Source organism: Neoarius graeffei, chromosome 20 (assembly GCF_027579695.1).
Source record: "Neoarius graeffei isolate fNeoGra1 chromosome 20, fNeoGra1.pri, whole genome shotgun sequence".
NCBI classification, from domain to species: Eukaryota; Metazoa; Chordata; class Actinopteri; order Siluriformes; family Ariidae; genus Neoarius; species Neoarius graeffei.
The window spans coordinates 8,527,385-8,549,522 of NC_083588.1; the positions used below are offsets into that span (position 1 = coordinate 8,527,385).

The 22,138-nt window shown below is 49.8% G+C and overlaps 2 gene segments (V, D, J or C); both read right to left on the minus strand.

Moving 5' to 3' along the window:
* Window positions 1-225: 225 nt before the first annotated feature.
* LOC132868346 (immunoglobulin heavy variable 4-39-like) lies at window positions 226-662 on the minus strand (the record flags this gene model as incomplete). The annotated part of the segment is given in 2 exon segments: window positions 226-536; window positions 620-662. Coding segments are annotated over 2 exon segments (354 nt in total), but the record flags the coding sequence as incomplete, so codon positions are not given.
* A 6,051-nt stretch (window positions 663-6,713) lies between these two features.
* On the minus strand, window positions 6,714-7,274 carry LOC132869425 (Ig heavy chain V region 914-like). The segment is given in 2 exon segments: window positions 6,714-7,099; window positions 7,187-7,274. Coding segments are annotated over 2 exon segments (429 nt in total).
* Window positions 7,275-22,138: the final 14,864 nt, after the last annotated feature.

Here is a 22,138-nt window from a genome sequence, read left to right on the forward strand (position 1 = left end):
ACCGCCACTGGTGTTAGAGCTGTAGCACTGTGGATTCAAATCTACACCACAAACGAATAAAAAAAATTAACATGAAACCCTGGTGTAATTTGTGGGATTATTTTTTTTTTTAGTTCGATGCGGATGGATAAGTTTTGTATCTTGTGGACATTCTGTTATACTGTACACTGTATGAGGTGTTTTTGTACAGGGATGTTGTTGATTTGTCTCACTGTGTGGTTCACGAGCGCAGTAATACACAGCTGTGTCTTCACTTTGCATGTTCTGTCCCTGTAAGGTCACAGTGTTACTGGAAGTGTCTCGAGAAACAACAAACTTGTCTTTCAGTGAATCTTTCTTTTCAATGTTCCCATTATAATAAATGGCGTTGATCCATTCCAAAGGTTTTCCTTCAGGTTGTCGAATCCAAGCTGTTCCATAGTGGCTGCTGCTGTCAGTGATCGAAGCTCCAGACACTCTACAGGTGAGGGTTAAAGTCTCTCCTGGCTTTATCACCACTGAGTCTGGCTGGATGAGCTCAGTAGCACAGAACACATCTATGAAAAGAGAAAAAGAAAAGGTTGACATGTTGAACTGAAAGGATCAGATGAACTCATAAAGCTTCGATCCAAACACTCACAGGGGGCGAGAGCCAGCAGCAGCAGTGGAGCTGAAGCAAACATGTTCGTGTTGAAGGAGGACGAATGAGAACCGCTTCCTCTCGAGATAAGCACGGTGCTAATATTACAAGAGGAGATGGAGATTTGCATAAACATGACAGAGGAGCTGTGTTGAGTGCAGCTCTGCAGATGTTCATCACAGTCAAATCACATGTCTCAATTTAACATCAATTTAATGTGGGAAATAATTAATTTATGATTATTATGAGTAAGATTTTTTTTTGTTTAAAATAATGGTTCATAAATAAATAAATGATGCAATTCTCCCTTCTTATTTTGGTTGTCATGAAAAATAAACTGAATTTTTGCCATAATACATCAAAATAATAATAATAATAATAATAATAATAATGAGAAAAACAAGCTTTTATATCATTATCAGCCCTGTTCAGAATTGCATGAAGACAGAGATCAATCTCATGTGTATGAAGATCCTAGTTTATGATTTTTAATGTTTATGATGGTGTAGCGCGGACAATGCGTGGGTGGAGCACAGAGGACGGCAGGACAACGTTTGGAGGGAGTAACAGCGTGTTTTATTCATAAACTTTTCAGTCTAAACGAACTCGCAGCACACAGACACACTCTCAGCCTCCACTCCCGGGTCGCGCTCCCTCTGCTCTCTCTCAGCCTCTTAAAATAGGGAGCGGTTTACTGGGAAAACACACACAAAACACAGGTTAATTACCGTCAGGTGTAGCGAATCTGCCACTCACCTTCCCCGGCTCCACCCTCCTGTCACAGACCGATGCTTGACCACGCCCCCGCTGCCACATACCCCCACCGCCCGACTCAGGCCGGGCGCCCGTCCGGCCCGCAGCCGACTCCCCCCCCCCCTTGACGGGAGAGGAAGTCCGCCACGACCATCTGCGCCCCCGGCCTGTGGACCACCTTGAAGTTGAAGGGTTGGAGTGCCAGATACCAACGGGTGATCCGCGCGTTGGCATCCTTCATGCGGTGGAGCCACTGGAGGGGCGCGTGGTCCGAACAGAGGGTGAAAGAGCGCCCCAGCAGGTAGTAACGGAGGGCGAGGACCGCCCACTTGATCGCCAGGCACTCCTTCTCAATGGTGCTGTAGCGCCCCTCACGCACTGACAGCTTGCGGCTGATGTATAGGACTGGGCGGTCCTCCCCCTCCACCTGCTGGGACAAAACGGCCCCCAGCCCCCTGTCCGACGCATCCGTCTGCAACAAAAAAGGGAGAGAGAAGTCAGGGGAGTGTAAGAGTGGCCCCCCACACAGTGCAGCCTTTACCTCAGAGAAAGCCCGCTGGCACTGCTCCGTCCACTGGACCGGATCTGGTGCCCCCTTTTTAGTGAGGTCAGTCAGCGGGCTGGTGACGTCCGAATAATTAGGTATAAACCTACGATAGTAGCCAGCCAGCCCCAGGAACTGTCTCACCCCCTTTTTGGTCTTGGGCCTCGGGCAGGCCGCAATCGCTGCAGTCTTATTAATTTGGGGACGCACCTGCCCGTTGCCCAAGTGGAAGCCCAGATACCGTACTTCCACCCGCCCAATCGCACACTTCTTCGGGTTGGCAGTGAGTCCCGCCCGCCTCAGCGACCTAAGGACGGCCCTCAGGTGTTGCAGGTGCCGCTGCCAGTCATTGCTATAAATGATGATGTCGTCTAGGTACGCGGCCGCATAGGTGGCGTGCGGCCGGAGGACTCGGTCCATCAGCCGCTGAAACGTAGCGGGCGCCCCAAACAGCCCAAACGGAAGTGTGACGAACTGGTGTAAGCCGAACGGTGTGGAAAAGGCCGTTTTCTCTCGGGATAATGGAGTCAAGGGGATCTGCCAATATCCCTTCGTCAAATCCAGTGTCGAGTAAAAGCGAGCCGTGCCTAGTCGATCGAGCAGCTCATCAATACGAGGCATTGGGTATGCGTCGAATTTAGACACCGCGTTGACTTTTCTATAGTCCACACAGAACCGGACCGACCCGTCGGCCTTGGGAACCAAGACCACTGGGCTGCTCCAGTCACTGTGGGACTCCTCGACGATGCCCATTTCGAGCATGGCCTGAAGTTCTTCCCGAACCACCTTTTTTTTGTGTTCGGGTAGTCTATAAGGGCGGCTACGCACTACCACCCCCGGGGGCGTCTCTATGTGGTGTTCTATGAGGTTCGTGCGACCGGGCAGGGGCGAGAACACATCCGAAAACTCGGCCTGCAACTGGGCGACCTCCGCGAGTTGGGTCGGGGAGAGGTGGTCTCCACAGGGGACCGGAGAGGTACGTGATGCCAATGACCCTTTGGGGACCTCCGGCCCCAGCTCCGCCTTCTCCGGAACTACCGACACCAACGCCACGGGGACCTCCTCATTCCAGAGTTTCAGCAGATTGAGGTGGTAGATCTGTAGCGCCCCCTCCCTGTCCGTTCGCCTAACCTCGTAGTCGACGTCCCCGACTCGCCGTGTGACCTCAAAGGGTCCTTGCCACTTGGCGATTAATTTGGAGCTCGATGTGGGCAACAGGACGAGTACCTTCTCTCCCGGAGTGAACTCTCTAAGGCGCGTGCCCTTGTTGTACAGGCGGACTTGCCGTTCCTGGGCCTGCCGCAAATTCTCCTGAGTTAGGTGGGTGAGCGTGTGGAGTTTTGCGCGCAGATCCATAACGTACTGAATTTCGTTTTTGCTCTGTGAAGGTCCCTCCTCCCAATTTTCCCGCAGTACATCTAAGATGCCGCGCGGCTTACGCCCGTATAATAATTCAAACGGGGAAAACCCCGTGGAGGCTTGGGGAACCTCTCGCACTGCAAACAACAAGGGTTCGAGCCACTTATCCCAGTTACGTGCGTCCTCACTTACGAATTTTTTAATAATATTCTTGAGGGTGCGATTGAACCGTTCAACTAAACCGTCCGTCTGTGGGTGATAAACGCTGGTGCGGATCGGCTTAATACCTAGTAGCCCATACAGTTCGCTCAGTGTTCGTGACATAAACGAGGTGCCTTGGTCAGTCAGAATCTCTTTCGGGATTCCAACCCGGGAGATGACGTGGAAGAGGGCCTCTGCAATACTGCGTGCTGAGATATTGCGAAGAGGCACCGCTTCCGGGTATCGCGTTGCATAGTCCACCAGGACTAATATAAAGCGGTACCCTCGTGTTGACCGATCTAATGGCCCAACGAGATCCATCCCAATTCTTTCGAACGGGGTCTCGATTAATGGTAGGGGGCGCAAGGGCGCTTTTGGAATGGCCGCTGGATTTACTAACTGGCATTCGCGGCACGCCGTACACCACTTACGGACGTCGCCGCGAATCCCCGGCCAATAGAATCGGGCCATTATCCGGGCGAGTGTCTTATCCTGCCCGAGGTGTCCAGCCATGGGATTAAAGTGGGCCGCCTGGAATACCAATTCCCGGCGGCTCTTTGGAATTAATAACTGGGTGACTCGCTCTTTCGTCTGAGTGTCCTGCGTCACTCGATATAATCTATCCTTCAAAATGGAAAAATAGGGGAAGGACGGGGTGGCGTTCGGCTGGAGCGTTTGACCATCGATTACTCTCACTTGGTCAAACGCGTGTCGCAGAGTCTCGTCTCGCGATTGTTCCAGTGGGAAATCCACGAGGGATTCCCCAATAGAAAGAGGAGGGGCCGGCGGCTCCTCCCCCTGTCGCGGAGGTGACGTAGATGGCTCTGCGACCGCCGCTCCAGCCAAAGCGACACCGGGACCCCCCCCCGTCAACCGGCAGGACCCACTCTTTACTAGGCGTGCCATTAAACCCCGAAATCCCGGCCAATCGGTCCCCAAGATCAAAGAGTGGGTAAGGCGAGGATTAACCGCCGCCTTCACTATGGATTTTTCCCCTCTAAAATATATGTGGACTGACACCAACGGGTAGCTGTGAATATCCCCGTGCACACACAACACCTTCACCCCTTGTGCTCCCCCCAATGCCTCGTCTTGCACCAGGCTTTGGCGGATTGAGGTCTGATTGCAGCCTGAATCCACCAACGCCTGATATGTAGCCCCTTGTACACTTACCGGTATGCGATACGCTCCGGCCCGATCGAGGGCAGCCTCTGGCGCGTCGGGGATCCGCACCACCGCCCCCACCTCCATCGCTGCACATTGTTGCTGCAGGTGGCCCGGTTCCCCGCAGCGCCAGCAAACCGGCCCGGGCCTCCCCTCTGCAACTGTGTTCTGGGGCTCACTCACCTGAGGGGGGGGAGAGACAGACACAGAAGGGAGAAACGGGAGGGCACCACGGGTGCGGCGGGCCGGCTGGGGTGGGGCCGGCCCCCGCCTCCGTGGTGGGGGAATGGGGCGAGGACGGGACACGGGAGGAGGGGGGGAAGACAGAGAGAGAGGGGGGGAAGACAGAGAGAGAGAAGAGGAGACAGAAGACGATGTCATCCGTTGTCCTGCCGCCGGTACAGCCGCCAGATGATCCTCCGCCAGTCCTACGGCCTGATCCAGCGACGCCGGGCGGTGGCACTGGACCCACTCCGCGGTTCCGGCTGGTAAGCGGGCAACGAACTGTTCCAGCGCCACCTGGTCGATGATTCCCTCGGCGTCGCGATCTTCGGCCCTCAGCCACCGCCAGCAGGCGTCCCGGAGCTGCTGGCGAAACGCGAACGGGCTGCCGGCTTCCTCCATCCGCAGCGCGCGGAAGCGCTGGCGCTGCTGCTCCGGCGTGCGCCCCACGCGCTGGAGGACGGCCCGGCGAAGGTCAGCGTAGGCCAGCCGGCGGTCGGCGGGGAGCTGTAATGCGGCCAGCTGCGCCTCTCCAGTCAGGAGGGGGAGGAGGCGCGCCGCGCGCTGCTCCATCGGCCACCCCGAGGCTTCGGCGACCTGCTCGAACAAGGTGATGAAAGCCTCGGGGTCGTCCTGCGGGCCCATCTTGGTCACAGTGAGGGGAGACGGGCCCGCGGCCGGGGCGCTGGTGGATCCCGCCGACGCGAGGAGCCGCCGGAACGCCTCTCGATCTTCCTGTTGAGCCAGCACCAGGGCTTCGAAGCGGCGCTCCTGCTCCGTTCGGAGCGTGACGAGTGCCTGGTGCTGGCTCTGCTGAGCCGTGGCGAGGGCGTGGACCAAGTCCGCGAACGGGGAGGATTCCATGGAGCTGTAGCACTGGTGCTCCACCTTTTCCCGGGTTTCGGCACCACTGTAGCGCGGACAATGCGTGGGTGGAGCACAGAGGACGGCAGGACAACGTTTGGAGGGAGTAACAGCGTGTTTTATTCATAAACTTTTCAGTCTAAACGAACTCGCAGCACACAGACACACTCTCAGCCTCCACTCCCGGGTCGCGCTCCCTCTGCTCTCTCTCAGCCTCTTAAAATAGGGAGCGGTTTACTGGGAAAACACACACAAAACACAGGTTAATTACCGTCAGGTGTAGCGAATCTGCCACTCACCTTCCCCGGCTCCACCCTCCTGTCACAGACCGATGCTTGACCACGCCCCCGCTGCCACAGATGGCAATGTCAAATCTTGAAGTTTCATTTATCGATCCAGAAGAGCAGTACATCACTGAACCTCTCATTCTAATGGTGCTGGTTCTCAACTAATGAGTAACGTTATTTGTTGTCTTGTGGACTCCTGAACCCAAATCATTCTGGTGTTGATCAGAGCATGAATTTAAAGAGCTAAATTTGTGAGATTATTTTGTCTTTGTGCACTGTGTGAAGTGAACATACTTTCCAGGCAACAAGAGGCACAATTCTCAGCTCCATCATATCTGTAGACAAGGAGATTTACCTCCAACTGATCAGAGCAGTTTAGAGAACTGGAATATGATCATCATTAAAGCTGTTAAAGTCAAACTTTCAATGTACAAAAACAGACATTATGTTTAAATCATAAACTGTGATGTTCATATCACCTGGCCTTTGGAGAGTCTGAATGCTGCAGTTACACTTCACCTCCTTCACATTAACTATGGAATGGAATGGAATGGATTGACAGATTATTCATGATGAATTAACTGTATATCCCGCTCAGGACAAGAAATAATTTCATGTTGAGGCCAAAGATGAAACATGAGGTTGATTTCCCTTTTTCTTTGAAATACAGAGGGGTCTGAACCCTCGGAGCTCATTTATATCAGGCGTCCCTGGGGACAAGTGGACTGCAGGGAGATGAAAATGAACAGGGATGTTTTTGTACAGGACTGCAGGGAGTCTGTAGTGCTGTGTGTCTGGTGCAGTAATACACAGTCGTGTCCTCAGTCTGAGAGTTTTGTCCTCTTAAATAAACTGTTCTGCTGGATGTGTCCTGGCTGAAACTGATCTTGCTCTTCACTGTATCTTTGAGATTAGTGCTACCACCACTACACAGATATCCGAGCCATTCCAGAGCTTTCCCAGCAGGTTGTCGTATCCAGTGAATACAATAGCTCGACTCTGAGGTCTTACAAGAGATGGAGAACGACTCTCCAGGTTTCACGAGCACAGAGGCTGACTGAGTGAGCTCCACAGCACCAACACCACCTGAGAATAACAACAATAAAACATCATCAAATCATTTGCCCAACCAGGTATGAAATCTAAACTCATTCAGCCAACATGGAGACTTACAGAATGCAGCTGTGAGCAGCAGCAGCACTGATGAGAGCATCATTGTTCGGGATAAAACTGAAGTGAATGAAACTGTTCAGCTGCTCTCCTCCTCACCACACACACACACACTCACACTCACCAACCTCATATAAGAGACATCAGTGAAGGATTTGCATCAAATGCATCACATGACCTTGAAGACTTGGGTTTTAAAACTAAACACTTGTGTATCTCTGTGACCAACTGATTCAAGTTTCAAAGTGTTTCAAAGTGTTTATTGTCATATGCACAGTCAGGAACATGTCCTCTTGCACAGTGAAATTCTTAGTTTGCCGTCCACCATGAGTGCCAAATTACAACAATATATAGATGGAAGTAATCATAGAAAGTAAAGGCAATATAGTGCAAAATAAAAACAAAAAACAGTATATTACAAAATAAAGGTAATGTATTTACCTTTTTTTCCCCTTATTTACCTCAGAGCCAGTCACTGAGGGTGGGGTGCAAACCAAGTGTGGACAGTTTATGGGTGAGTTTGTGGGGGATGACCCTGTTGAAGGCAGAGCTGTAGTCAACAAAGAGTCTTCTGATGTAGGAGTCTTTGTTTTCCAGGTGGGAGAGAGTATAATGGAGGGCAGCAGCGATGGCATCGGAGCTAGACCTGTTGGGCCTGTAGGCATACTGCAGGGGGTCCGGTATACTGGTTTGAATGTGGGCCAGTACCACTCTCTCAAAGCACTTTGAGATGAATAGAGTGAGTGCAATCAGCCTGAAATCATTCAGGCAGGTGGGTGGGCTCTTCTTGGGAAGAGGGACAGTGGTTGTGGTCTGGAAGCAGGAGGGAACAGTGCTCTGGCTGAGGGAAAGGTTGAAGATAGCAGTGAAAACATCAGCCAGCTCATTGGCACATACTCTGAGGGACCGCCCAGGGATGTTGTCTGGTCCTGCTGCCTTCCTGAGGTTGATCTTCCTCAGAGCTTTGTGTACCTGGCCTGATGAGACTGTTGATGGGAGACTGTTGATGGTGGTGGTGGTGGGGCGTTGGTTGGTGCAGGTGTGTGTGCCTCCTCTCTGTGCTGTAGCTGGAGGTCTCAAAGCGGGTGTAGAAAGTGTTGAGGTCATCTGGCAGGCTTTTTGTGTAGCTGATGGTGCTGGTCCTGAAATCTGTGAAGTGCTGCAGGCCTTGCCACATCCGCCCAGGGTCGGCAGTAGAATAGAAGCTGTCCAGCTTCTCTCTGTACTGCTTCTTGGCCACTGTAATGGCTTTCCTCAGTCCATACTTTGCCGCTTTGTACTCCATTTCATTGCCTGATCTAAATGCAAGAGAGTGAGCATGCAACATGCATCATACCTGACTGTTTATCCAGGGCTTTTGCTTGTGGAACTTCCTGATCTGTATGGTGGGCACGATGTTGCAGACCCTTATATTTCTAGAACACCGGCTCTGACAGTAGTTTCAGCTTCAAGGTTTACAGAACAGTGCTTGTTCTAATATGTTTTCATTTCTAAATAATTTACACAGACACTTATATCATGGATGCTCCACATAAATTGATTTAAAACACGGGGAGGAGATTCATCTGATGGAGAATGTGTGGCTTTTAATGGAACAGAAGCCTCTATATCATGTACTATAATTTTCAATCAAATATTCAAGGATCAGTGAAATAGGCAATCAGGATTAAATGCTGAATTTAAAATGATCATGATTATCAATGCTTGAGGATATTGGGATCATGATTGTGGAAAAATTCTACTACTCTTCAAAGTCATGACAAAATGCTCTCACACTTTCTCACACATGATATACAAACTCTAATTGGTTGAGGTGATTATTGCTGCTGAATGATACTACAGTACAACAAGTTCTTGTTAGTGATGTGATTATAATAGTGTGCAGAATGTGAAGCAATAATGGAGATGTCACACAGGGGTTTAAAATCTATGCTCCAAACTACTGGAAAAATAATTAACATGGAACTTTGTTGTAATTTGTGGGATTATTTATTTTTTAGTTTGACTTAGATCTACAAGACATTTTCAACAGAAGAAGAAGAAGCCTTTATTTGTCACATGCACACTCAAGCACAGTGAAATTCATCCTCTCCATTTAACCCATCTGAAGCACTGAACACATGCACACACACCCAGAGCAGTGGGCAGCCATCCTACAGTGCATGGGGAGCAGTTAGGGGTTAGGCACCTTGCTCAAGGGGAATTCAGCCCAAGGCAACCCCATGAAGACATTCTGTTACACTGGACACTGCATGAGGTGTTTTTGTACAGGGATGTTGTTTATTTGTCTCACTGTGGAGAGCGAGCACAATAATACACAGCTGTGTCTTCAGTCTGCAGATTCTGTCCTCGAATTGTTATTGTCTTAGTCGCAGTGTCTCTGGAGATGCTGAACTTAGTTTTTAGTTTCTCATTGGAATGTGTACTCCCACCACTATAGATGTGTCCAATCCACTCCAGAGTTTTTCCTGCAGGTTGTCGCATCCATGACATACCTTTGCTCGTGACTGACTATGAAACCTTGCTGTGGATGGAGAGACTCTGGCCTGGCTGGACTGTCATGGAAGCAGGCTGAGTCAGTTCCTCACCATGCACATCTGTGGAGGAAAACACATGGTGATATCTCACACAATATACGCTGCACATTTATTGTTATTGTAGTCAATGAATGAATTTGATAAAGCATTCACAGGAAGCAGCTGCCAGCAGTAGCAGTAGAGATGGAGAGAACATGGTGTGTGTTGTTTGTACTGGGGTCTTCTCTGTTCTTCAAAGTTTAACAGAGATCATCACACCACATAAATAGAGCAATATCCAGTCCTGATGCTTGTATTTGCTTATCTGCCGATGATGGGAGGAGAACGGATTTCAAATTTATTAAAATCATGAGGAGGAGATTCATCTTTTGGAAAATGTGTGGCTTTTAAATGGAACAAATCTTTTCAAAGACAGAAAGCTCTTTACCAACTTCGATTATTTATAAATCAATAATAGAGGGAATTATACATATAGAGAAACTCACAACAAGGATTAGATACTACATTTAGGGCGATAATTATTTTCTGTGCTTGAGGACATAAATTCCTGTCCTGCCCACATCTGCATTTATTTTTGTTTTATCATATTTTCTCACAAACACCGTTGGTTCTTTTTCCCACAGTATAAGCACATTATTCATTTAAACCACAGTGATGTGAACAAGGATGAAGCAGAAAAGTGTCACGCAGCATCACATTAGCTCCCAATACACTGCCATATTCATGTTTCTGGTCTTTTGTAGCTCCCACAAGCTTCATGTCTGACCACATGCTCCTGTGACTTTATTAGAGCTGATTCCCCTCCTGATGCACACCTCAAGTAATGAAGCAAAACGACATCAGAAGTAATGATGTTAACAATGTGAAGGTTGTGATAAGTGAAATGAAAAAAACTCTACTTGTAAATCAAAGTGATCTTGTCCTCCTTATGGTAGAGATGATCAATTGATCAGCCCAGGCACAGAGCTGAACTGAGAGGATTAAAATAATTGTGAATTCTCTCATCTCATCTCATTATCTCTAGCCACTTTATCCTGTTCTACAGGGTCGCAGGCAAGCTGGAGCCTATCCCAGCTGACTACGGGCGAAAGGCGGGGAACACCCTGGACATGTCGCCAGGTCATAACAGGGCTTAATAGTGAAGTCAGCTGAGAAATATCAAGGTGTAAAAGGACTGCTTTGGGAGACAGAGAGAATCTAAGTGAAGATGCATACTCTTTTCAGACAAGGTCTGGATCCAATTAATGGTGCTAATTGTACTGTAAACAAATGCAAGATGCTTGATTGCAAATGTTCAAGAGTTTAAGAAATATATTGACAACTTCAGAAAGAAACCAAACATAATTTGTAGACGGGAGACATGGTTGAAAATCAGCAAGTCAGATTGATCACTTTGATATCAAGTATTTAAAAGAAAGAGAAATCGCGAAAAAGAATACAGGTTTTTTTTTTCTTTTCCCCAAAATCTCTTGTTCCACACTCCAGTCCAGTCAGTGGCGGGATTGCACCTTAAAGTTGGTTTGCCAACCACCAAAAAACTAAAAAGAAGAAGACGACGCAGTGGCAGCACCAAGAGAGTGTAAGAGGCTCGTCAACCAAACTTATCGATCCTAGATATAAAAAACTTCCTGTTTTTCATGTGACCTGCCTCATGTGATTACCTGTGTTGTGTGACTGCCTGTGTTGCAAATTACAGAGATCCACACATTTAAAACATTGAAAATGCATTGATGAATAACACACTTGAGGACATGCTGTTCCTGGAAATCAACTTTGAACAGTTTGAACAGTAACTCCCTGTGGCAGTGGGGGCGTGGCCAAACAGCAGTCTGTGAATGGAGGGCAGGGTCGGGGAAGGTAAGTGTCTAAGTCATTCCACCTGCTGTTAATTAGTGTGTGTGTGTGGTTACAGGGAGGGAGCATAAAAGGAGAGAGAGAGCAGAGAAAAGGGGCTCTCTCCCCGACCACAACGCATGTGTGAGTGAGTGAGTGAGTGAGTGAGTGAGTGAGTGAGTGAGTGAGTGAGTGAGTGGGTGAAAACAAGCTGAAAAGCTAAAATAAAGTGTTTGTGTAAACATCAACTCTTGCCCGCCGTGCTTCTGTGCTCCACCCACATCAGGAACTGTTACAGTGGTGCCAAAATCTGGGCGCACAGAAGGGAACCACCCCATGGAGTCCTCCCCATTCGAAGAGCTCATCCTTGGCCTCACTACTGCCCAGCGGAACCAGCATCAAGCGCTGATCACCCACTGAAAGGAACAGGAGCAACGCTTCGATGCTGGCCCAGCAGGGAAGATCGCCAGGCGTTCCAGAACCTGCTCGTGTCAGCAGGGGCATCGGCCACTGCTGCCTGCATCCTCATGAAGATGGGACCGCAGGATGATCCAGAAGCGTTTCTCGCCCTCTTCGAGCAAGCAGCCGAGGCATGGGGGTGGCCGCTGGAGTAGTGCACCTCCTCCCACTCCTGACTGGCGAGGCACAGCTTGCAGTGCAGCAGCTCCCTGCTGATAGCTGACTGGTGCATGCTGACCTGAGGAAAGCCATCCTGCAGCGGCTCGGCCACTCCCCAGAGCAACATCGCCAGCACTCCCGGACATTGGCATTGGAGGAGGTCGGCCGGCCGTTTGCATTCGGCCAGCAACTCCAGGATGCCTACCGGCGGTGGCTGAGGGTGGAAGACCGCAACACAGACGAGATCATCAATCTGGTGGCACTGGAACAGTTTATTTCTTGACTTCCGGAAGGAACGGTGGAATGGGTCCAGTGTCATCGCCCGGTGTCGCTGGAATGAGCCATCCAGCTGGCGACGGACCATCTGGAGGCGGCTCCAACGGCAGGCAGACGAGGCATCTCCCCTCGCTTCTTTTCTCTCTCTCTCTCTCTCTCTCTCTCTCTCTCTCTCACATCCCCTCTCCATCCCGTTCCTCTGCTACGGAGGTGGTGGCTAGCTCCTCCCCAGCTGGCCCATCGCACTTGTGGTGTCCTCCCATCTCCCTTGTCCGTGTCTGTGTTGTCTCCCCCTCAGGTGAGTGACACCCATAACACCAGTGCAGAAGGAAAGCCTGGGCCGGTGTGCTGGTGCGGTGGGGAATCGGAGCATCTCCAGAGTCAGAGCTCCGCAAGGGAGGTGGGAGCTGTAATCCAGATCCCTGCCATGCAAGAAACTGCCCCCGATCGGGCCGGAACGCATCGCATACTGGTAAGTATTCAAGGGGATACATATCACGCTTTGGTGGATTCCGGTTGTAATCAGACCTCAATTCACCAACGCCTGGTGCAAGGTGAGGCATTGGGGAGAGCACAAGCAATGAAATTGTTGTGTGTGCACGGGGATGTTCACAATTATCCCTGAGTGTCTGTCCATATTCTATTCCGGGGCCAAATGCATCGAGTAAAGGCAGCAGTTCGTCCTCGTCTCACCCACTCATTGAATTTGGGTACTGATTGGCAGGGGTTTACAAAACTGATGAAATATTTAACACGTAGTGGGTCCTGCACAAGTAGGTCACGGGAAGATCCCGGTGTGGCATTGACTGGAGAAGCTGTCACAGAGCTGTCTATGTCAACACCACATCAGAGTGAGGAGCAGCCCACTCCTCCGCCCTCTCTCGGGGATTCCCTTGGGGATTTCCCGTTAGAGCAGTCGTGAGACGAGACTCTGCAGCATGCGTTTGACCAAGTGAGAGTAATCGATGGTCAAACTCTTCAGCCAAGAGCAGCACTGACCTTCCCCTATTTTTCTATTATTAAAGATAGATTGTACCGAATGATGCAGGACACTCAAATGAATGAATGAATAACCCAGTTGTTAATCCCAAAGAGCCATAGGGAACTGGTATTCCATATGGCTCACTTTAATCCCATGTCTGGACACTTGGGGCAAGATAAAACACTAGCCTGAATAATGGCCCGGTTCTACTGGCCAGGGATTTGCGGGGATGTCCGTCTGTGGTGTGCGGCATGCCGTGAATGCTAATTAGTAAATCCCGTGGCCGCTCCAAAAGCGCCATTGCGCCCTCTTCCTCTAATTGAGACCCCGTTTGAGTGAATTGGGATGGATCTCATTGGGCCATTAGATCGGTCAGCACAGGGATATCACTTTATTTTAGTTCTAGTGGACTGCAATGCGATATCCAGAAGCAGTGCTTCTCTGCAATATCTCAGCACGCAGTATTGCGGAAGCGCTCTTCTACTTTATCTCCCGGGTCGGGATTCTGAAAGAAATCCTGACAGACCAAGGCACCTCGTTTATGTCAAGCACACTGTGCGAACTGTATGGGTTACTGGGAATTAAGTCTATCCACACCAGTGTCTATCACCCACAAACAGATGGCTTAGTGGAGCAATTTAACCAAACACTCAAGAACATAATCTGTAAATTCTTAAGTGAAGATGCGCGTAATTGGGATAAGTGGCTCGAGCCCCTGTTATTCGCAGTACAAGAGGTCCCGCAAGCCTCCACACAGCTTTCTCCTGTGAATTATTATATGGGCGTAAGCCGTGTGGCATTCTGGATGTGCTACAGGAAAATTGGGAGGAGGGACCTTCACCTAGTAAAAATGAAATCCAGTATGTTCTTGACCTGCACGCAAAACTCCACACCCTCATGCACCTAACCCAGGAGAATTTGCGGCAGGCACAAGAATGTCAAAGCCAGCTGTATGACAGGGGCATGTGCCTTAGAGAGTTCATGCCGGGAGACAAAGTGCTCATATTATTGCCCACGTCGAGTTCTAAATTAGTCGCCAAATGGCAAGGGCCCTTCGAGATCACATGGCGAGTCGGGGATGTCGACTATGAGGTGAAGCGAACGGATAGGGGTGGGGCACTGCAAATCTACCACCTCAACCTTTTAAAATGCTGGAATGAGGGGGTCCCCATGGCATTGGCATCAGTAGTCCCAGAGAAGGTGGAGCTGGGGCCGGAGGTGAAAAAGATAACATCTCGGACCACTCCGTTCCCTTGTGGAGACCACCTCTCACCGGCCCAATTCACGGAGGTAGCCAAGTTGCAAAAGGAATTTTCCAATGTGTTCTCGCCCCTTCCTGGTCATACCCACCTCATTGAACACCACATCGAAATGCCCCCGGGGGTGGTAGTGCATAGCCGTCCTTACCGCTTGCCTGAACACAAGAAAAAGGTGGTTCGGGACGAACTCAAGGCCATGCTCAAAATGGGCAGACTCGAGGAGTCCCACAGCGACTGGAGCAGTCCAGTGGTCCTGGTTCCCAAGACCGATGGGTCTGTCCGGTTCTGTGTGGACTATAGAAAGGTCAATGCGGTGTGTAAATTTGACACATACCCAATGCCTCACATTGATGAGTTGCTTGATCGGTTAGGCGCTGCTCACTTTTATTCAACACTGGATCTAACAAAGGGATATTGGCAGATCCCCTTGACTCCTCTATCCCGAGAGAAAATGGCCTTATCCACACTGTTTGGTTTACACCAATTTGTCATGCTCCCTTTTAGGTTGTTTGGGGTAACCACTACATTCCAGCGGCTTATGGACAGGGTCCTCCGCCCTCACGCTGCCTACATGGCCGCCTATCTGGACGACATGATAATCTACAGGCACGATTGGCCGTGGCACTTAGAACACCTGAGGGCCATTCTAAAGTCACTGAGGTGAGCGGGCCTCACAGCTAACCCGAAAAAGTGTGCGATTGGGCAGGTGGAAGTACGGTATCTGGGGTTCCACTTGGGCCATGGGCAGGTGGGTCCCCAAATTAACAAGACCGCAGCGATTGTGGCCTGCCCGAGGCCCAAGACCAAAAAGGAGGTGTAGGTTGAATTGGGATTAATTAAATTATAAATTATGTAATAATTGATAATTAAATTAATCAATTTATAAATAAAGATCAGTCTCATAAAATCTTAAATTATTAATCTTAATACTCACCGTGAATGGTTACATTCAAGATTAATGGTAGCTCTGTATTAGATGGGAAACCCAGTTGTATACAAAAGCTAAATTCTGAAGGAAAAAGGAGTTCTAAATAGTTGACCTTGTGAATAAACAACAGGAACAAGTAAAATGCAATTCAATTTTATTAGCTTTTATTTGTCTACTACTCACTAATAATAATAATCTCAAAATACATTCAATGTCGGCAAAGGTAATAACAAGACAAAACAATGGAACAATTACACCTGGACTATAAAGTTGAGGGAAAGAGAGAGAAGAAGAGAATCCCTTGTGTGTGCGCGTGTGTGTGGAGGTGTGTGTGTGTGTGTGTGTGTGTGACCTAGCTTGTCGTTAGCTAAAACAAAGGAATGTTAGCTAAAACAAAGGAATGTTAGCTAAATAGAACAAAGGATTAGCTCTGTGGCTAATGTGTGCTTTGTGTAGGTATCTGTGGGCAGATGCTAATGACTAGCCACTTTGGCAATGCTTAAACAAAATGGCGGTCAGTGCCTAGGTGTCGTATCACAGGTAACTCAATGAGGGAGGTAACAAAATGGCGTCGGGAAATATGGCGCCGGCAGGCCTAGTCGAGAACACAAGCCTACGAGCTAGCGTATCACCCTGAGGTAGCTAGCAATAAGTTGCTAAGGAGAATCTGACCACGCTACAGCTGGATCCAAACACTGCACTTAACAACAATTTCCAACAGACTATCTAGGCAAAGAACTCAACGCGAGAGAGAGAGAGAGAGAGAGAGTGAGAGAGTGTGTATATGTGTTGGATGGAGAGAACTAGGCCTTGTAGCGGTCTAGCCTCGGAGCTTAAAATAACAAACTTGTCGCTGCGCTGCTAATCAGATAGGGAAGCTAGCAATGGAGTTAAGGAAAGATATCATGCAAGATACCCTGTCTAACAAGTTCAAAGAAAAAAAAAAAGAACCAAAACAAACAATAAAAACAAACAAACACCTTCCGTGTCTGAGCGGGTATGCTAAATAGCTCAAAGCTTAAACATGACCCTAACAACCATCTGAATAAGCTACAAATTAAAAATTTGCCCAAGTGCCTACTCAATGCGATGGAAGTTCTTTCTCCGATGTCCGCGCTGAGGGTCGCAGTCCGAGGAGAGGAGGTTAGCGGCGCGTTGCGTCCAACCGCGGCTAACGAAGCAGGGAGATGGAGGCCTAGCCGGCCCACGGTGCTTCAGGAGAAACCTCCGGTGATGCGTCGACGAGAAAAAGCTGAGAGGAGCGAAGCTGTCCGCGAATGCCTCTTAGCGTGGAAAACTACTTAACTGTAGTTAAACTTTGCAAAGGTTTAGAATCAAAACCACTATATCGCTGAAACTTAGCGGGTCGTTCAAAAGTTCGGCCGAAACTAATTTGAACAGGCTGTTCTCAGACAATAGCGGTTAGTCTCAACACTGTAGGCGAGCGTGCCTACAGTCCGTCCGACCACTCCAGTAGTCAGAACACGAGAGGACGAATCGAGGCGCTCTCGATACAGTTAAAGCAGTTCCACTTCACGTCACATCCGGGTGGAGCGCGCAAGGAAATTGTGGGATCGTTATAGGGGCGCTGGCGAGTTACCAACATTCCCCCCTTGGCCATAGGCGCTGAAAGGAGTGATACCCTATGGGCACATGGTGTTTAGTCTGCGGCCCACGGTCCCTAGTAATCCACAATGAGGTAGTTCCACAATGAGGTAGTTCCACAATGAGGTAGTTCCAAGGGTCCTTTCTGTGAAAAGTCTTTCAGACACAGTTCAACAGTTCAATTCATTTCATACAGTCCATAAGATGCATAGGCACTTGGGCATGAAAGCATAGGCACTTGGACATGAAAACAATTACACTATGGCTACTTAACTACCTTCTACATACAATATTTCACACAGCAAACAAAAATAATCAAAACTCCATAAAGGAAAATGGAAAAGAGGGGTTAGTTAGCGTGTTAGCAAGCCTACTCTTCAAGAAAGTTAGTGGAGGCCTTAGGCCTGATGGAGAATCGGACAATGCCACGATCTAATTTCTCAGGTGCGTAGATCGTTTTGTCCAGTTTGCGGTGTAGTGTCAGTATGTACCTATGTAGAGTGATGGCTATGAAGACTGTGATAACCCAACCGCTAGCTAGAAATCCCAGCGCAATTCGGCTTATTAAAGATCCTTGATCGGACGAAGGGTTTGCGCGGTTATTCAAGAAAGTGGTAGCAATGCCAGTGGGCTTAAGATCGAATTGCACGGTTTTGGTCCCTTCCAGCAGTAGTTGTGCTTGGAGGGTGGAGTTTATCTCAAGTTCGTGACCTGGGAAGGCATCGGGCATTTCTATCTCGGTCTCATACTGGTCAGCGCTAAGGTGATGGAGGGTGATGTCACCCACGTGAACAGTGGCTCCTAGTGGGACACTTAGGAGAGAGGTTTCGTTAGGGATCTTCATTCTAGTGGCAGTGTTATGTTGATCATATGATACCAGAATCTCAGTTTGGGGAGTGTTGATTAGCCACCGATTACCAGCTCTTTCTACTCTAGTTCCTATTCCTTCATCTTTAATAGACAATTTGCCTGCACACTTCTGCTCGGGGACTTTTGTCAATCCACAGAGACGGTCTGTGGTGTCTCGGATAAAGGGATTGCTGGGGCAGACCCAGTGGATATCTTTGGTAGAGGTGCACATGTCTAAGTTAGGGACGAGATAGATAGAGGGGTTGTCATCATGATAGGCTATGGTGGGAGGTGTCTGCAAACGTACGTGTACGTCGTTGTTCCAGAAACCTACATTAAGGACAGATTTGATTCTGTATATGTTTTGCCGTTCAATAACGGGGAGATTGAGGATGAAGCCTATTTCTAGGTTTTGAGGGTTCACAAAAATGGGGATAGCACTGCCAAGACTATAAGCCAGATGAATCTGTGATGAGTAAACGTTAGTCGTGGTAGTAGATCGGAGTATGCTGTCAACCATGCTGAGGGGTATCAAATATGGTGGGATTTTACCTCCACTCAGGGTGCTGAGAGAGCTACTTACTTCTCTCATCAGGTCCTGCATTAGGTCTCGGATTACTCGGACATACTTGACTTCGCTTCTCATGATTGTCGCTAGCCTGTCTACGGCATGTACTGTGTTCTTGATTAATGTAGAATGCATGTTAACGGTTAGTATGGTTCCCTGCAGGGTTTTACCTAGGCCCTGCAGCTCCTCCTGTTGAGTTAGTAGTCTACCCTGGATTTCTGGCATTTCTTCCTTAAGAATGTTCATTTCTCGTTTGACCGCGGTCAGGCTAACGGTGTTAATGGCAGAGAGGCCCATTGAGAACAGAGAGCCAATGGCGGATGCAGCAGTAAGTAGTCCTCCGAGGAACCGTTTAGGGCGTGTTTTGCCGCTGAGTTCCTCCTCAGTGACTATGAACTTCTGTAACTGTTCGAGCATGTGAACTGTGGTACGCTTGGCGTGTTCGATGTTGGACCCAATCTCGGAGTCAGGCCCGGTTTCGAGGTTTGTTTGTGTGGGCGATCTAAAATGCTTACGGTACACGTCCCAAGGATCGAGGCGGGTGTACACGCGCTGGGTATGGACGCGGCAATTGGTGAGGAGCAGTCCTGGGGCATCTTGGAGAACAATGCCACTCGGCGGACCTGGTTCCACTATGTTACCGGCCAATGTGGTCTGCAGGACTAGGAAGATGCCGAGGATCCAGAGAGGGGCCATTCTGCAACATACAGGAGTTTGTTATTCCGATTTGAGTGGTAATAAGGGTGGTTACTTATAGATGCACGCTTATGGATTGAGAGGCATGCAACTAAGTTGGGCAGGCTATAACTTATTGTTTGTCCACCCCCCTATGGAGTGTGGACTGCTCAAAAAGCTTTATTTGGTTGCTATGGACCCATCTATACGAAGGCGCCTGGCTGGGCTTCGAAGTTTTGATGCGGTAGGCGACGGGGGACAGTTTACCGACGATTTCGAAAGGACCGGACCAACGGGGTAAGAATTTTCTGGCTACTCCTACCGGTTTGGTGAAATTGAAGTATAGGACTCTGTCGCCTACTTCGTACTCACGGTGTGTCGCCTTTCTGTCGTAGTAAGCTTTCTGTCCTTTTGCACTCTTTTCGAGGTGTTCCTGGGCCCACGCAAATGTGGCCTGCAAGTGGTGTTGCAAGTCGGTGACGTACTGGTGTGCGGTGTACGCAGTGGCAACGCTTAGGTCCTCTGGTCGGTAGAGGAGGTGTAAGGGAAGAACCATTTCACGGCCAGTCATCATTTCGAACGGGGTGACTCCGGTGGTGCGGTGAGGAGTGGACCGAATGGCCATCAGCACCAGAGGGAGTTTGATGTCCCAATCTTTGCCATGGTGACTCACATACTTGCGAAGCATGCTCACGATGGTTTGGTTGGCGCGTTCGACCTGACCGGAAGACTGAGGATGATACGCGATGTGGAATTTTGCCTCGACTCCGAGCATCTCCCACAACACTCTCATGACCTCTGCGGTGAAATGAGTACCTCGGTCGGAATCAATGGATAGGGGCAAACCCCAACGGCTGAACACATGGTTCATAAGAAGGAGAGCGGTGGTCTCTGCGGTTTCGTTTGGGGCGGGCAAGCATTCCACCCACTTCGTGAACGCGCAAGTGACGGTCAGGAGGTACTTATTACCTCGAGCCGATTTCGGCACTGGTCCGACCCAGTCTATCTGGAGATTAGACCAGGGGAATGAGATGCCTCTGCTTTGCAGTGGGGCGCGGTTCAACGGTTGGGCTGGTCGGAATTGGCAGCAAATCAAGCACCCTTTGACATACTCGGTAACGTCCTGAATCATGAAGGGCCAATAGACAATCTGTTGGAGTGTCTGGTAGGTCGCCTGAGCGTTCCTATGGCCCCCGCACGGGCTGTCGTGAGCGTACTGCAACATGACCCCCCTATGATCTGTGGGCACGACCCACCGGGGAGGTCCCTGGTTGCGTGGTGTGTACACCAGGAGTCCTTTCTCAAGTTTTAAGCAGTTTTTGAGATTGTGAAGGTGATTTAAGTCTCGGGACTGTTGCAACTCTTGTGGGGAAATTGGGGACGCCACGGGGTCCGCAAGGAACTCACAGATTTGGTGGATCACGGGATCCCTTTCCTGCATAGACACCAGGTCGGCATCCTGAGGCAGTCGGCCGAGTTGCACTGTTCCTGCTTGGGGTACTGCGTCAGTTTGACCTGCTCTAGCCTGTCGGCGAGTAATCACGGTTACGTTATGGTGTGGCGTCTCGGGAAGCCATGACGGCTGGAATTCCCAAAGGGGGCCGTCTACGGCTCCCGCTTTGGCGAGGCCATCTGCCTCATCGTTACCGACTTTGTCAGGTCCTGGGACTTGAGAATGTCCCTTCACCTTCTTCCAATAGACGCACATTCCCTGTTCGGTTACGAGTCGATCGCATGCTAGGAAGAGTTCGGAGTGTTTCACTTCCTTGCCCCTTGCGTTTTTCATGTCCTTCACCTTCCACAAGGGAAAGTGTGAGACGAAGCTATGCCTGGCATAATTTGAATCAGAGCAGAGGACTAACCGCTTGAGGTTCTCACGGGCAGCTTGTTGCAGGACGATGAGCACGGCTGCTACCTCCGCATATTGGCTAGTCTTAGCCCCGAGTCGGTGTTGGTATTTCCCTTGTATAGGGCCGTTCGCCCATACGATACCGACACCGGCTTGGACTTTGCGTTCATGATGGAATGAGCATCCATCTATGTAAGCGGTGGGGAGGTCTTTGCAGACGTTCTCGTCATAGTAGTGGTGGTCGGAGGGGAGAGCAGGTACGGTTGTTAGTTCGGTTTGATCCGGACTATTCTCGCAGTCGCAATGCTGGCATTCCGCCAGGCCTCGGCCAAGCGCCATCTTGTGGTTCTGGGCGTACTTCACCTCGACGTCGTAGCCCTGTAATGCCATCATCCAAGCTGCGATGCGACTGTTCGAAACTCTTCCCTCTCTCAGCCTCTGGTGGTTCAAGAACGAGACCGGTTGATGATTGGTCTCTATCACCACCTTCTGGCCACCAATGTAACTGCGAAAGTGTTCAACGGCCCAGACCGTGGCCAGCAGGGCTTTTTCGCAGTCTGAAAATTTAAACTCCACAGCACTGAGGGGCCGACTGGCGTATGCTACGACACGGCGATCTTTGTCATGCTGCTGTGACAGTGCAGCGCTCAGGCAGTGGGTGGAGAAACTAGCCTCCAAGAAGAACGGTTTGTCTTTGTCGGGATACGCGAGGCAGGGAGCAGCGCAGAGCTTCTGCTTCATGCTCTTGAACGCGAGTTCTTGAGGCTCACTCCACTGGAAGGGTTTATCCTTTCGGAGGAGCTCGGTGAGCGGTCGTGCTATCTCCGCGTAGTCCTCGATGAACTGTCGGGAGTAGTTGCAGACCCCTAAGAAGCTCCTGAGTTCGGGTACGTTGGATGGGGCTTCGATGTCTTGGATAGCCCGCACCCTCCCCGACTGGGGTTCAATGCCCTCTGGCCCGACGCACAGTCCAACG